The sequence below is a fragment of the Ostrea edulis genome, chromosome 5 (genome assembly GCF_947568905.1).
Source record: "Ostrea edulis chromosome 5, xbOstEdul1.1, whole genome shotgun sequence".
Classification (NCBI taxonomy): domain Eukaryota; kingdom Metazoa; phylum Mollusca; class Bivalvia; order Ostreida; family Ostreidae; genus Ostrea; species Ostrea edulis.
Genome location: NC_079168.1, coordinates 55,872,005 through 55,890,165, shown reverse-complemented (window position 1 = coordinate 55,890,165; position 18,161 = coordinate 55,872,005). Strand labels below are relative to the sequence as shown.

The 18,161-nt window shown below is 33.6% G+C and overlaps 1 protein-coding gene and 1 long non-coding RNA gene across 2 annotated transcripts; both read left to right on the top strand.

Annotated features, from left to right (window-relative positions):
- The first annotated feature begins 49 nt into the window (after window positions 1-49).
- LOC125650224 (dynein axonemal light chain 1-like) lies at window positions 50-8,640 on the top strand. Its single transcript, XM_048878339.2, has 9 exons — window positions 50-93; window positions 295-336; window positions 5,018-5,127; window positions 6,143-6,198; window positions 6,323-6,378; window positions 6,838-6,927; window positions 7,789-7,842; window positions 7,959-8,082; window positions 8,291-8,640. The coding sequence occupies exons 1-9, from the start codon at window positions 88-90 to the stop codon at window positions 8,332-8,334; spliced, it is 582 nt and encodes a 193-aa protein (XP_048734296.1). The 5' UTR covers window positions 50-87; the 3' UTR covers window positions 8,335-8,640.
- A 5,718-nt stretch (window positions 8,641-14,358) lies between these two features.
- On the top strand, window positions 14,359-16,096 carry LOC130054584 (uncharacterized). The gene is made up of 2 exons (XR_008802900.1): window positions 14,359-14,580; window positions 15,192-16,096. It is a non-coding gene; the product is annotated as an uncharacterized LOC130054584 (long non-coding RNA).
- Window positions 16,097-18,161: the final 2,065 nt, after the last annotated feature.

Below are 18,161 nucleotides of genomic sequence, written 5' to 3'. Positions count from 1 at the left end.
TCTTTTATCGTATATATAAATAAATTAAAAAAAAAACTACGGACGTAGACGCGCACTTGTCACCTTGACGACATCAAAAGCTTCAAAATGGCGGTGGGTACATGAATTTGTTTACATTGCACTTCTTTGATTTATTGTGTAAATTACTGTGATTTAGAGGGATATAGTTGAACATTTATATATATACAATTCCCAATATTAGAAAATCTTACATATTGTCTTCTTAGCGTTTCAAATGTTTACCGGAAGAAGGAAAAAACATGTAGACTCATTTTACGCTAAACTCATTTGTAGGCAGGAAAAGGAACAACGATCAAAGAGGCTCTCCAGAAATGGGTAAAGCTGTTTATTTTTAATCTTTCAATCTGTCTTGCAGTTACATGTACTTTTATGTAGTACACATCATATATATGTTAACTGTATATATCTTTGCAACCATATTGTGCCGTTACCTATTTTCGATAGTATCCTAATTTCGATAGGTTTTTATTTTTAACGATCATTCGGAAATCGTGACGTCATTTTTCGGAACTTTTTCCTCATAATCAGCGTCAGTAGCAACAAGTGTCAGATAGCCGAAAATATCAAGAATTATGCCTTTCAGAGAGGTAAGACTACAATTCTTTATGCATAGGTTCAGAAAACGCCATGTTTCCTTAATGCAAAAAAATTCACATTAAAAACCCAACCATTTTTCGTTGAAAACAACGCCTAATCGAGGTATGCTGTCGTCTGATGATCAACTCAACGTTTTGTTCTAAAAATAGAAAAGCCTCACTTTGGGCAAACTCTCGCTTCAAAATAAAAACTATGGAAGCGCGTTATAGTCATATTACCATACATTTTGAAAAAAGTATCTTTGCTTTAAAATTTGTTTTTATTGATACGTTGTTTATTTGTTTGCAGATATTAATTCATTGTTTATTTGTTTACAGATATTTTCCGTCCAGAGAGGAACTTATAAGAATTATGGTCCAGAAGCATTAGACAATGCATTCCAGGCGGTTAAAGATGGTATGAGTGTCCATGGTGCAGCCAAACGTTTTCAAGTTCCCTTAACAACTTTAAGAGATAGGGTAGACGGACGTATTAGTATTGAGTGTGTCTCGTCAGGACCTCCACCACTGTTTACACAGGAACAGGAATCCTACATGGTAGAGCATGTGAAGACCATGTCAGAGATAGGATATGGATACACTCGGGCAGAAGTGTTGAATCTAGCATCTGATTATGCTGCAGATCTAGGTATCAGAGAAAAGGGTAAAGACTTGACAATGAAGTGGTACTACAACTTCATGAAAAGGTGGCCTGAATTTCATGCCGTGAAACCATCAGGATTATCAGAACTTCGAGCAAAAGCTGCGTCGCCAGAATGCATCAAGAAGTACTTTAAAGAACTAGAAACTATCATTGACAGACATGGACTGAGGGATAAACCCCAACATATATTCAATGTTGACGAAAAAGGAATCAATACTGGTGGATCAAAGCCTCCAAACATTATTTCAGCTAAAGGGATGCCAGCACAAGTCGTGACTTCTGAGAGATCACAAACAATAACTGTACTAGGGTGTGGTAATGCTTTGGGATCCAGTATTCCTCCCTATCTGGTGTTTCCAGGTAAGCGATTGCTACCGGAACTATTAGACGGTGCTACTACTGGCTGTGATGGATCCATGAGTGATACAGGCTATTCTAACACTGACATTTTCAATAGTTATATTAAGAACCACTTCACCAAATATGTCCAGTCTAGGAACCCAGAGCAGCCAATTCTTCTTTTGTATGATGGACACAGAAGCCATACTTCTTTATCTTTAATCCAATGGGCTCGTGAAAATAACATTATTCTTTTTGTATTGCCGCCACACACTAGTCACCTTTTGCAGCCGATGGATGTTGGATGTTTTGGGCCATTTGAGACCTTGTATCAGCAGGAAGCTCACAAATTTATGCGCCAAAGTGTTGGTCGCTCTGTGACAAGATATGATGTGTGCAGGATGGTGTGCAAAGTGTATGATACAGCCCTTAGTCCTCAGAATTTAAGATCAGCCTTCAGGAGAACTGGTATATACCCTCTGAATTCATTAACAATCAGTGAAAACAAGACTCTACCATCTCTTGTATACAAAGGCAAGGCAGACATCATCAATGCTCAAACAACATCTGAAACCACTGATGAGAACATTTCAGCTACAGCCGAAAGTTTTTTTAACAAACGTGGGTGAGAAGTTCTATTTGCTGCTGGGAAGGCCAAGAAACCAAGAAGAAATCTGAGTACCATCATTGCTGGGAAAGCCATCACAGAACAAGAAGTGTTTGAAAAAATTCGGGATTACAATGAAAAGTCAACAGAAAAATCTGTCAAAGGGAAGGGAAAAGGAAAGGGAAAATTAATTGAAGAAAAAAGGCAAAATTCACCATCTAATGAGAAAGCAGGTCCTTCAACAGTTTTCACTTCTACATCTGAATCACATCTTTTGCCTGCATTGTCAGATGAGGAATCTATAGCAGATGAGGAACGGTGTTGTGTTTGTGACAAACTGGAGCCAGAACAGTTGAAGTTTAAGCCTTACATTGAGTTTGTAAGGTGGGGACAGTGCCATTGTGGACATTGGGTCCACCTTTCTTTCTGTGTCAAGGAAAAGGTGATCAGAAGAGACACACAGATAAAATGTCCCCATTGTGTTTAACATTTTTAACTGTAATACATTGCAAGCAAATTAATTTTACACAATCAATTGAGAGAAAAAAACTTGATAAATTTGTTTAATGTTGTTTTAATCGTTAATTATGAATTCAAAATTATTTTGTGTAATCAAATTGATTAAAAAAATAATCGAGAAAAGACTTTATTTCATGTTGTTTTAACACTAACAGCGCGCCATACTTACTATCGAAAATAGGTGACGTCACTCAAAACAACCCTGATCATGGCGGATCTCAAGAAAGTTGAAATACTACCGGGATTTTGATAGTTTTACGCAAAAAAACAGTATATATGTGTTAAATATGGTCAATTGTTCAGAACAGATAGAATTAAGGTGAGAAATAAAACACTGAACATATCAAATTTGTAAAAATTGTATTACACTATCGAAAACCGGTAACGCCAGGATATGATGAATAGTTAATACACATGTATATTGTAGAACAGTTTAAGCCACACTTTGCAAAAGTTATGAGGAAAACCTATAGGATTCTCACAGTAACCATTGTAACTCATGGGCTTGTAACTGTGTCATTTAACTTTTAAAAATCATTTGAATCTTTTATTTGGATTGCCCTTGATAGTCATTTTGAAACAGCTGTGAATTTATTGCTGCATGCCCACATATTTGGTAGCATAAGGATAAGAAATAATTATTTAGCATACTTGATTCTGATAAAATCCGGTCAAATTGAACTAAACCGGGTATACCTGGTGACGCTTAATAGAATCAAGTGACCGACTACAGTACCGTACATGAAAATGTTGACCTATTGTATAAACATTATTTTGCATAGAAATAACCAACACATTTACAAATCATGTTTATTTCTCCAGTATACCTGGATTAAAAACATTATGTCTTAGAATAATTAAGCCATTCTCGATACTACTGCCTCCAAGGACACCTGCAACTATAAACTGCTTTCGCCTATCAAAATTTTCCGGCTCAATCGGCTTACCCGGCAGGATGCGTGCGTAATTCCGGCTCACAATCAAATGTGTCACCGGTCATCGCCTATTAACCCGGGTGCACCAGATCGTTAGAATCAAATATGCTAATTGTTTTATACCCTTTGACCTTTGGTTGACCCTGCAAAGGGACACAACTCATTTTACTTTTTGGATCGGTCTTACTGTCTATAGCCTTATATCATATCGGTAGTCATTAATTCATAACGTTTGATAATATGTTAACAATTTCAACTATACATCGTTAAAATAAGATGTATATGTTAAGAATGCATTATATATATACATGTACCTATATATGTATATTTTGAAATTATTGTAATTTTTGTTAAATTTCCCAGTCACAACATTCCACAAAAAACAGGGGGAGGGGGTCAAAGGGAATGAGGGTCCAAATGGCAGGTGCCTGTACATCCTGTCTGTGCATGGGACCATGACTTACATCTTTTGCGCATTAATCAAATTCTTAATTTTTACCGATAAAGTATTGAACAGTTGAATAATAAGTGAGAGGACTTTGCAGCTGTTTATAATTATTGTGTCAAGGCCTTTTCATTGGTACATGTAGAAATTGCAGACTACCATTAGGGTTGAAACGATGCATCGCGATGCGGCCGAATCGCGATGTAGTGGTCTCGATTCGATGTTCGATTTATTCGGGGTCTGTTTCGGTTCGATGCAGTTCTAAAATCATAGCACACATTGCTCTTGATAACACAGTTTCTGATTAGCGAATGGAATTGAAAATTGCCCAATCAACATACGAGTAAGCTTTGCTGTATCAAAATGGACGCAGTCGAGTTGAAAAATGCACCCTCAAAGTATAAATCCTGGATATGGCGACATTTCGGCTTTAGGACAAGTGATAAGAGTGTTGCTTTATGTTAAACGTTTTTACATTATATAGAACTTATTTGCAGAGAGCAATAAATACAACGAAACATAAAAAAATCTTAGCATTATAAAGAATTTGGTACATGCTATTGTATCGAATCGAAAATCATCGAATCGAGACTAAAGTATCGAAAATCGAATCGAATCGAGAAGATACTGTAATGTTTCACCCCTAGCTACCATGCATGCATTTTACTGTGCTATTGCTGGGAATATTTGTTTTGCAAAGGCATCATTTAAAAAAAAAATTAATAGATTTACACTTTTTAAATCAAGACCTGATAACCATCCCTTCTTCCCCCCCCCCCTTTTTTTTCAATATTCAAGTTCACAGATAGTTTTTGTGGTGAATGTGGTAAAGTATTACTGGTAAATTAAATCAAGAACAATTGTCATTATTGATTTAATGAATAGCAGGTGTATAATTTTGTCCACTGACAGGAGGAGAAAATGGGAGCAAAAGCTTCAGAGTCAAAAGAAGTGAAGATTTTTGGTCAAATACCTCCAATTGAGAAAATGGATGCTTCTTTATCCACCTTGGCTAGCTGCGAGTAAGTTACTTGAGATTTAATAGAGGATGCTTCACTTTCGTAAAGAAAAGCATTCTGTGTAGAAATTAAGGACAAGAAACCTAATTAATTTCCTTCTCCAGCAGACATTTTACTCAGAATTTGATATACAAACGTAATTGATAGAGTGTTCCTTTGATAAGTTTTATCATTCCACAATCAAATCTGGTAGGAATTTTTTGTCTGTGTAGGATGCTTTGACATAAAAAGTTTTGTTACAATTTTCAAGATTTCAGTACATGTACACTAATAAACCTTAACCACTGCTAACATGCATTGAAATTGAGCTGGGGGGGGGGGGAACCAGTCTACATGATGAAAAAAAGATAAATGTTTAGCCCATTACAACGTATATATTTTACACTGTAACTTATTAGAAAATAACATGGGAATTGGTTTTATGATGTACATGTAAAAGTATTGTTTACTATAATTACACAATATTCATAATGAAATATTCCCTAGGCAGTTTTTACCATTGAATAACAATTATTTCAGACAAGTTATATCTATTCAAATATTGATGTCAGTAAGTTGGCTTAGCAACTACATTTGAAGACTATACATGTACAAGTTTCAAAGTAGAGTTCAAAAAGTAAAATTAGGTTTGTTGTCCATATGTCAAAGTTGTGATGTAAAAAATCTGTATCTTAAATTTTGCAAATAATTGTTTGGATTTTGTCAGCAAGCTTCTAGTATAGCTCCTCAAATATTTAAAATCACTATCATAGATTCATCAAGGGAACTATCATATATGACAAATCTTTATGCAGACAAATTTGTGAAAGATGCATTACTTGACAAAAATTTGCATTTTTATAGGAATTGGTATATTGTCAGACATGAAATCACAGTGCCTAGATTTGGCAATTTTTCTAGAACTGACAAGTCAATTGTAAAAATTAAAAATTTTATGCCATTGATCAATATTTTGCTTGCTAGTTCATATAGGTTTTTTATGGACTGTTGGTAGTAAATGATATTCTCCATCTTTCAGAAAACTGTCATTGTCTACAAACTGTATTGAGAAGATTGCAAACTTAAATGGTCTGAGTAAGTACCAATTTATGTTTAACTAATATCTAATTTTTCAGAGTTTAAAATTTAATCATAGATTTTGATGTTTGAAATTGAAATTAAGATAATTAAAACTGATAATAGAACACTTTACTTTCAGAAAATCTGAAAATTTTATCTCTTGGAAGAAACAACATCAAATCTCTCACAGGACTGGTAAGTGTCTGACTGAACTCATTTACAAGTGAGGATCCAGAAAGGATGGATAAGTGGGTGGGGAGGAGGGGGGTGGGGGTGGGGGTGCAGGATTCAGTAATGCACCCCATGAAGGATAAGAAATTCAAAAATATGATGTACATATTTTTGCCTATCATGATACAGTTTCAATTGTAATATTAATTGTTGTGCCCCAACTAAATGTTTGGACACCCCCACCCTTCCAAAAAAAATACCCAGAAGGAAACCCCAGCCCCACCCACCCCTTGAAATAATTCAGAGTCTGTGTATGGCTCAGAAGCATATCATTTTATTCTGAAATTATATGTATATAAAACTATGGAATTTAAAAATTTAAAAATGTAGCCAGTTCCACAAAATGTCTTCTGATGATATACAATAAGAGTTATTCATTGCTTGAAGATTTATGAATGAGTAAGTATTATAACTGCTTTACAGGAAGCTGTTGGTGACACACTGGAGGAACTGTGGATATCATATAACTTAATAGAAAAGTTGAAGGGAATCAATGTGCTTAAAAGATTAAAGGTCTGTATATGAATATTAAGTGACCAAAAAAAATGTACTCATGTAGAGAAAATTTCATTAACAAGGTTTTAATTTTTTAGCAAGTTTGTACCAAATTACAACTTGCTAAAATTTTGTTCTTGAAATATTTCTATTATCTAGGTTTATGACATCATCAGAAACCCACGGTTGGTCGCTCTCCGTTTACCTCCCATGGGACGCAATGACGGTATTTCCACTGGAAGGTGTGTCTTGGCTTCTATATGCGATTGGTCGCTTTACCAATCCTTATTCCGATATTCAACCAATGAAAAAGCCCCTTATTTCCAGTCTTCGGGAGCATAGAAAAGCGTTGCTTTCGAAGCAAAGATTTTGACAACGTTTAAGTTGGACAAATTACAAAGCTTTCAGCGAGATGCTTTATCTGCATTATTGAAGCGGAGGATGCTTTTGTATCTATAAAGATAGGGGAGGGAAAAAGCCTGTGTTACCAAGCGTTTACTACTGCATAAGAGTCTATGTACAGGTCTACACGTTCAGCACTCGTAGTCTCACCACTTTTATCCATCATACAGGAGCAATGTGTTTATTCTAACAGACTGTCACGGGAGGTAAACGGAGAGCGACCGACTGTGGGTTTCCGACAATGGGTTTATGAGTACAATAAATATATTGCTTGCAAAAATATGTTGTTGTGTAAAATAGACAAGGCTCATATTACATTGAAAATAAAATCTCACAAAAAAATTCTGATATGATTTAATTTTTCAATTTAAGCATTATAACTTGTGTGTGTGTGTTATATAAAAACCTGAACATGAGGAAAGATAAATTTATGGATGGGTTACATACAGAAAATAATGTTACCAAACTATTTTTTAGGTCCTATATATGTCAAACAATCAAGTGAAAGATAATAATGAATTTGGCAAATTGGTGAGTAAATTTTGAACCTCTCTCTCTCTCTCTCTCTCTCTCTCTCTCTCTCTCTCTCTCTCCAGTATCTTCATATGTAGATCTATTATAAAAAGAGAAAATATTTTAATAAACAGGCAGATTTACCTGTGCTAGAAGAGTTGGTGTTTGTTGGAAATCCATTAGAGGAAAAAGAGTCTGCTGATGGAACATATAGAGACACTGTTGCCAAGAAACTCCCCAAACTTAAGAAACTTGATGGTGGGTATTGATAGATTGTTGTTATTTGATACATATAATGATAATGGTTTAATTCAGAATAATGCAAGATACACTGTAAATATGTCTGTGGTCAATGTCATTGGAGAGAATTCTTTTTTTTTTTTCTCTTACATTTTAATTTCAAATTGAATTACTGTACAATATTGATAAAGTTTTTACTAAACTTATTTTTAAATCTTGTTTAAAGGTGTGCCTGTCATTCGTGAAGAAGCTGAAGAAGAAGGAGATTAGTGAAAAGTTTGAATTCGTTATCATATTCCCTGAACATTCCAGCAAAAAATAGACTTGCATTATACAAACACTGAATGGACATAATGAAGTGAACAATATTTACTCAAACTTTATCAGATTAGCTAATTCTTCTGTGGTGCGTTTAAGTTTATTAACAACTGTTAATGAAAATCTCAAGGAAAATTGTATACTTGTTTTTTAAGATGTATTTTCAATTCAAAGACAATATTGTTATAAATATTTGACTCAGATTCCACACAAATCTGTCATGAAAAAGTTTTTAACTGAATAAACTGTGACAATGAATTACTGGTAAGAGAAATTTTATAGAATGAGTCATCCATGTTGATCTTAAAAACTTAAATTAAGAATTGTTTCAGTATAAATAAATGAAAGAAATTAATTAAACCATTATATTTTAGCTTTATATGAGAAACTTTGAAACACATGGAATATGTGTTTCAAAGTTTCTCACACCTGTATATAATTGAAAAATACACTTACGGCATAGTACATTTAAATCACCAGAGGCTGGGAAAGTAATTTTGTGGGTTTATTTGTTCTAAATTCACATGACATATACTAGAACTCAGTTGTCTAAATTCATCTATAGTATATGGATACATTTTATAAACGAATGGTACTGACAGTACAGCTGGGAGTAGCACTGTCTGGAATAGTTACGATTATATTGATAACATGTTCAGATCTGTTAATCCACCAATGACCCGAGAACAGTTGGGGGAAAAGTTTCCTCTCAAAAACCTATAAATCAATTCAAAATCAGATTTTCCCCATATGAGGTGTTAAGAATCATGTCCTTGATTCCTTAGTAACTGCAATTTGGAATCAGGGGTAGACAATCAAGAGAGTTGTAGAATTTAAGTTTTACTCCAATATCTTTATAAAAAGTGTTTGTGTTAATCAAATGGAGAGAGGCAATTTTGATTTTTTTTGTACGATAAATACTTACCTGTTTTACTAACAAATTCTGAGTTGCCTAAATTGGTGCTCTTTTACAAGCATGATCTATTCTGATTTTACATTCTAAATATGTGATTATTTTACATAACATTCAACTGAATGTAATGATGTTTGTTGAATAATGAATATTTCCAAAAAACCTCAATCAAGAGAATTCGGAAATTAACTCTCCGTTTAGGATATAAAAGAAATGAATAGCCAGAAAAGGATTAATTTCAGATTGGAAAGAATTATGCACCAAATTAACATAAACTCAAATAATTGAATATTTCTTTAATTATTTAAATATATCATCAATTCAAATAATGTGCACAATTATGGCATGCCGTTTTTACATTTATTCCTCTAATAACAAATTAATTAATGCTATCATCAATTCAATTAATGCGCGCAAGAATTCAGAATTTAAGATATCATTCATTGTCAAATTCGATATAGCGATTTATGAACCCGTTGATATCAATTTAGTATATAATTCGTGATGAAGATTTGCAGAATTCGTAAGAATAGATTAGATAATTTGAAATTGTAGATTTTTCAATTCATTAACTCGGATTTGAATTCGTTAAAGGGAGTTTTGATACAATTTATTAAAACGAGTAATTAATAGAATGTAGTTGGAGGAAGATGCCGCAAGGTCAGGCACCTGATCTTACGGTACATTTAGGGGTTCGTGTTTGCCCGACTCTTAATTTTGTATTCCTTATGAGTTATGAGATTCATCAATGTTCGTTATTTTCACCTTTTCATCAGTACATTTTCTTTTTTAATTTGTTATAACAAATAAGGCAATTTAATATAACGAATTTCAGAATTTATTATTTCAAATTTAATTCGTTATTTCAAATTTTGAAATCTATTATTCCGAAGTTTATAAATTTGTTATAACGAATATAATCCGTTATAACGAATTTCAAAGTTTGAAATAACGAATTGAAATCGAATTAACGAAATCTGAAATTTGTTATTTCATATTTGATAGGTCCTTAATGGGCTTCCGTACGGGACAATCATTTTTTAGGTGTCAATTTGATTTTGTCTGCGATATAAAATAAAGTCGTAAATTCAATATTATAACAGCTTGAAACAAATGAATTTAAAGTCGAATACCCAGTATAGCATCGTCGGAAACAAACGGTTAATTACGTAATCAACCTTGAGTTTCCGATGATGCCAGTATAGCTACCTAATTCGATCATTGCGTAATGGTCAATGTTGAAATTCAGTATTGAAAGTTAAAGGTTGATTTGACGATTTTAGATTTTGATACGTTCATTGTGTACTATTCTTCTTAATCAAGTATATGAAAAGTGAAGATGACGAACAGTGATCAATCTCATAACTCCTATAAGCAAAACAAAATAGAAAGTTGGACAAACACGGACCCCTGGATATACCAGAGGTAGGATCAGGTGTCTAGGAGAAGTAAGCATCCCCAGTCGACCGTTCACACCCGCCGTTAGCCCTATATCTTGATCAGGTAAACGGAGTTATCCGTAGTCAAGATCAGTGTGCCAAGAACGGCCCAACAATCGGTATGAAACACGTCAGACAGCATTTGACCCAATGATAGATTGTTTGGCAAACTAGATCGTTAGAACGACCATAGAATTTGCGAAATGCTGACTTTAAAAGAGACTGTTGGAACCACGGCATCATCAACTTGTTTGTCAGTAGCCTGCTTCGATTTAAAAAACTGACCACAAGCAGAACAAGCTTTTGCGTATCGAATCAGTTGAGAGATATAAACACCATATGCAGGTGAAAATGGAATATTGCTATATAAATATGGGAAGTTGACGATGGAGAAGCTGAAATCATCCCGTCTGTCATAAAGTTGAATTGTTAGTTCGCCGTTAATATCTACTTTCAATAAAATATCTAAATATGAAGTAGAAGTGGACGACTCTGTGGTGTCTTTTATTTCGAGTTCACTGGGATATATCGAATCGACATATGAATGAAAATTATCATTGTTAATAGATAATGCGCCGTCGATATATCTAAATATCGAACTGAAGGCCACAACAAGAGATTTTTTCTTCTCACGTAGAAGTTTTTGAATAAATTTTGCTTCATAGGAATATAACAAGAGTACTACAAACGGTACAATATACGCCCATTGGACAGTGAAGTTCAACCTGTAAACATATTGATACAACACACATTCTGAATAGAAAAGCCTTAAAGTGGGTCATGGTGCACCAATCCATCTCACATGTGAACTGTTTATTTCTCTGAGAGTGAGGTTGAAACAAAATGTCGGTGCAATATGATGATAAAAAGTCCAGGAAACTACTTTTAGCTCTAATTTAGGGCATGGTGCACCAATTAAGTTGAAAGGTTTGAAATGTGAACTGAATATGTATTTCTCTGAAAGGGAGGTTGTGAGTAAATTTCAGAGCAATACCTGTGACCATACCAAAAATAAAATCTGGAAAACTGTTTGACCTACTTCTATCCCTAAAGTACTGTAGGTCATAGTGCGCCAATCCAGCTGAAATGTTAACTGAATTGCACTTGTTTTCCTCCGAGAGGAAGCCTTTGACTAAATATCAGGGCAATATCTGTATCCGTAATAAAAAAATCATCCCGGAAAACTGTCTGACCTATTTTTAGTCCAAAAGTAGGTCAAGGATGGACCATTCCAGCTGAAATGCAAACTGAACTTGTATTCCTCTAAGAGGAAGCCTTTGACTAAATGTCAGGGCAATATCTATCCGTAATGGGGGGGGGGGGGGGATCGGAAAACTGTTTGACCCATTTTTTCCAAAAAGTAGGTCAAAGATGGACCAATCCAGCTGAAATGCAATCTCGCTCTTACAATTCTTAAAAGAGATATTGTGACCAAATTTCAAAGCTGTACATGCATCCGTTACGTGAAAAGGGTCCAGAAAACATGACCCGGACGGACGGACGGACAACCAGTCGGATAGACGCACGGACAGCGCCATGACATAATACGTCCCGTCTAATGACGGGCGTGTAAAACAGGTCAGCTAACATAGGAGCGCAATTCGTGCCCATGGGGATTCCAACAGACTGTTGGAAGACCTGATCACCAAAGACCATGAAGATATTGTCAATGAGGAACTCCAGCATATTTTTTATTTAAACTTCACAGTACTTTTGTGTGGAATCAGAGTGGCGTTTAACAACGTAATTTTTTGGATGACTGATCACTAGATGGGAATATTTGCGTTTTCCATTTTTGCTGAAGAAGCAGCTGTCTATGATGTTAAAAAGTCTAGACTTTAATTTACGTGAGGAATGATCATGTAAAGCGTTGAAAAGTCGTGCGTTTTGATATTGTTGATTTGAGGAAAGTTTTGCGATTTCAAGTTTACTAAAAGTTCTTTAGATTTTTTTTTTTAGAATCCACATTTGATTTACACCACTTCTGACATGTGTAGTCGCACAGTACGTTTGAAGTTTCTCCTTCACAACTGTTAATATTTTCGTGAGGAACAAAGATGGGGACTTGGTTGAACATTTATGTATCTTTGTAAGGGTTTTTATGAAGTTTAGGAATCCAGTATAGGTACGGTAACTCATATTCATCTAACCTATTGACTGGGATATTAAATGTGTCTAAAACTGAAACATAGTTTTGAAGAATTTCGTCTTTTGAAAGGGCAGTTGGAGTACAAGTACGATTACCAAAGGTGGAATTAATACCAAGTTCGTTTAAAATACAGTTGTAATAATGAGCCTTAATTACAAACAAAGACAGTGTTGTTACACGCTTTGTTAGCTGGAACCAAAACATATTCCTCATGTAACCTATTTGATTCTTTTATCACTTCTGGTCAACTAAACACAGAAGGATAGATGGTACGTACTTTTGTTTGAATATGTCTAATGCGGGATTTTAATATCCCTCTTATACTTTTGATCCATTCCATTCTGACAATGTATCAAGTTCTTCTTTTTCATATTTAGCCCATCGTCTGGCATAATCCTCGACAGAATTCGTAATAGAGACGAAGTTCTGTCGCCAATTGAAAGACCGATGTTCTTTGTATTTAGGAAATTTTAGAACAAGTGATTCCAGTTTCTCATTTTCAACTATATCAACATCACCAGTAATGACATGCCCAGCTGGACTATAGTTGAAAGAAAATGAAGAACAAGAACACGTAGGTGGATTACGTATAAGATGGTCGATATCTAGGCACTGCAAAGTTTGTTTATAATCAAAAAGTTTGGATGCAATAGTAGAAGTATATTTGTAGGAAATACTGGGTGTAGACTTGGAATAAGTTGGAATATACGACTGAATTCTTCTATGACGAAGAATGTTGCTTATGTTGACGGCATCTATTCTTTGAGCTGGCGGTATGGTTTGGAAGGAATATCATAGTCAATAAAAGCGTGCAATCGATGTCGCCGGCACTTTATTAGAAAATAAGCTATACCAAATCATATATTTTGTGTGCTATACATTCATGGATCCATAGCCTCCCTAGGCATGGTGTACTTTTTATTTCCCCGTTACTTATAAACTTGGTAGGAAGCGTAGATACCCTAATTTTGTAACGTACGTGACTGTCGCCGACTCAATTTTTAAAATTGAACAAGCAAATATAAAAATCTGAGAGCGTGTTTTTAAATTTTCTTTGCGTTAATATAATTTGTATTTCCTAAATTTTCATTCAATAAAAGTTAAACAACTTTTGCCTATGATTTTAAGCAGTGGTGTATATATTACTCCATGTCGCCAGATTATATTATGTGATCATAGGGTCAATTAAACACCCAATGTATGGACAAAGATTTCGTATTATCTTTATGTTTTTGATCTATTTTGGCGCTAAAATATTCAAAAACTGTGGAAAAATATTCATCAAGCGATATTTGGATGTGGCATTGAGAAGAAGTCATCATATTCTCAAAATTTTGCATTCTGATTTTAGAAATGTAACATACGATACAATAAACTTTTTATGAAAACGTATTTGCAGAGCAAATGTTACCGCTTTTATGAAAATCTCGTAGTGTACAGAGAATGAAAATATAAACATTTCTTTTGCAGAAGTTATTGGTTGGTCTGAAATTTGACAAACGTGTCAAGATGTAACATTCGTGATGTAACATTCGTTACCGAGAAATTAATTAAAAGGAATGATAGAACAATTTCCGGCGTATTTTTGCTCTCTCTCTGCATGGTGTTGTATACGACATGAACGTCTACTATGAACATTTGAGTTTGAAAGTCAATACGTGTTAAACTTTGTGAATTAGGATTAATTTTCTCTTACGGTAAGTACTGTTACAACAACTGCAATGTTTGATATACAATACTGATTAAGCAGATGGAATGTTTTGGTCTGAATTTGTTCTTTTGATATCAAAGAATGTATATCGTATTCCAAATATCTCGAAATTCTTCTGGTGTAAGAATTACATTGAGTAGAATGCTGGTAACATACGTTACTCAAAGTAACGTATGCTACTTAATGAAATGCTTGATTAGACATCAAATATTGAACTACATATTGACAAAATATCATCATTAATGATATGTTTGTTGAATATCAACTATGTTATGAAGAAACAAATGTGTTATTGTTCCCGTATTCACTAGCATATACAGATATCCTCTGCAAGAAATACAGGCCATGTTTTCCTCTGCTACTGTCCTATTTATGATACATGTAACTATGAAACTCTACATTTATCAATTTGCTAGAATTCAGCATCTTTTCATAATATATCTTAGAAATGAAGGAACAAATCTCTGATGATTGTTCTATGCAATCTTATAGAGAAATCATTCAAAAATATTTTATCTGAGTGTAACATATGTTACCAGAAATTCCTTTACGTAATATTATTCTACTTGTTTTTATTTTTTTATTTATTTTTTTCAGAAATGGCGCTTGTGAGAGTAGAAGTACAGAATAACTACCATAAAAAAAATGTATTAAAACATAAGAACCATGAAAAAATGTTTTAGAAATAATATTATATCCTCCCCTTGTGGCAATACTGAAAAGGTAGAATGTCTGTATAGGCAGTGAAAATAAAGGTTTAACTACCGGTCAAAGGCTACCATAATGATACATGTAAGTTTTGTCTCTCAAAATACTTATAAGCAACTGGTCATTTGAGTAATTTTGTATGACCTTTGACCTTGTGACTTGGAATCCAATGGGGGTCATCTATTCATAAGGGGCACCAGTGTTTCAAGTTTGATGTCTATCAAGGAAAGATTTCTCAACGGACAATAACGTATGTCCAGAGTAGTTTAACCGTTGTCCTTTTGACCTCAAAATTAATAGGGGACATCTATGTCTTAAGGTTCACGTTAAATATTCATTCATAACACCGCGTGGTGGATTATACTGACAGTTTCTATGGAAAGGTATTCCAAAATAAGCAACAAAAACATAAGATTCGGTATACATTTAATCAAAATGTTGGGAGATTAAACATTTTCTTTATATTATTATTGTAAACAGATTGTTAGAAATGGGTACATATGATTCTTTCCATTTTTTGAATAGAAATGATGTGTTTATAGTAATGAAAGGAAAAATAAGAAACATACGTTACTTTCATTGTTTATTATAACAAAGAGCAATCCAGGTTTCAAAATATGTGTCTGTTATTTCTATAAGAATCATGGGCATTTATATAGCGAAACATCAATCTATCACTTTTGTTTTAATCGCACATTTATTGCAAATTAATAAATTCAGAAGAAAAGACACATTTGGTAAAAATTTTTGCTTGTCTACGTTATATTTCTATTAAAATTGGTATTTCCATTGAATTAAGTGATGTCGTTATGATTTTACAACATCAGTCGTAAAGAATAACTGATGGTGACATCGTTTTGGCATAATATTTTCATGGGTGTACTGTTGTGTAAGTGTTGAAACATACGTTACATAATTATAGTGCTACTTCATTTACATACAAAAAAGCTATCGTTCTATATCTATTGCTAGTCTTTTGTTTTCATGTTTCATACATATTGAACTGTTCGAGAATATTTGTTAATCAATTTTATTTTTTGCCATTTCAAAGATATTGAAAGTGACATCTAGTCGTTTATTTTGCGCTCTTGAAATCTTATTGCTGACTTTTACAGCAGATAATTTCTTGTTGTATTGATTAAATATATTCTTTGAAAACCTGTATTTATTGTCTTTCGCAAATTAGAAAAATATATGCTCAGTCAATTCCAATACAAGTTATGGAATAATACATGGAAAATTAATGTTTATCTTACATATTATCATGTCAAGGACTCAGTAACGAAGGTTACATGTGAGAAAAATCTCGAAAAATATACCATACTTTGACCGACTGTAAAAAAAAATATGTCATACTTAACTTGAAACAATTTGAGGTGAGTGTTCAACAGATATTTACCATTAATAAACGCATGTTACCATATATATTTTGAATGGTCGATAAACTATGATTTTGAAACCCTCAATTGCACGCTTTTATTGACTTTGGGTGATTATGACATATGGTGGTTTAAAGAGCCTGTGATTGGCAACATCCATAATCATAGAATTCAGTCTATATTCAGGTGTTGAAAAATCCAAGTATAGACTAGCTGTGGCTTCTTGAAATAACGTATGTACATGGAACAGAGTGAAGTTTTGTGCAAATATGATGTGGACTTAATTGTCTGCTGACGTATTAGGTAAACGTGAATCAAACGTGGCGGATTTTGTTTTCTAATAAAATTTTACATAGCTTTGTTTAACTTAGTGTAATTCACATTAAACCAAAAGTCCATAAAGAAGATCTAGTGATCATTATTGAAATTTTCGAAATAAAGAGCCGAAAGACAGGTGAGTTTATTCATTTTAGATTTCCATATGATCTTTATGATATAATGAAAATCTTCTCCCAAAGGTAAATATTTTCCATAACCAATTAACATTTTTTTTTTCTGTGATAAAAATTCAGATTTCGTCTGCAACCCCCAACCCCCCCCGAAACAAATTACAATTGAATCCCTTTCCAAAAATGCATGTAGCAGAAAACATATGTGGTGGTTCCCTTTATTTTTTAGTTTGGAGTACAATAGTCAGTGATTTTAGATGATATCATTATACAGCAACTGTGTACACGACTAATGTAAAATCCACAAAACATTAAACTTGTACCTGGATTCTGAGTACCCTACACTCTCTTAATTTTAGTCTTTGACATACAACATCCCTGATCGCGAGTTACTGATAAATGGTAATGTCTTCCCACTATTATATCATAATAAGTTTCAAAAAGGGCGGGTGTAACTTATAGAAACAACATATTTAGATACTGTAGGCCTACGGTACTCTAGATAACGAAGTTTCACCACGACTCCCCTAGAACGAAGGAAGTGCTAGATTTTACTTAAGAATACATATGATTTTTTTTATATCTTAATTAATTTCTTATAACAAACAGCAAAAAGATAAGTTGTTGAAAAATTATTTAAGATATTGTCTGTTATGGCACGCCAAATTCACAAAAATAAGTTAAACATAGTTTCACAGTTGATAAACTAGGTTTATCGACTGTAAACTATAGTTTACGGACCGTAAACTATAGTTAACGATTCGTTAACTATAGTTTACAAATGCTAATCCAAGTTTATCTGTCTTTAGATAAACGTTAACAATAGATTTTGCTGATAAATACAGATTCACATTTGTAAACTATAATTTACATTCGTTAACTATAGTTCACAATTTTTAATCCTAGTTTCACAAATTGTGATACTATATTTATCAGATAAACTATGTTTAACATTCGTTAATTATAGTTTTTGATTGTAAACTATAGTTAACTGCCATTTTTACTCATAAACTATATTAAACAAAACTGTG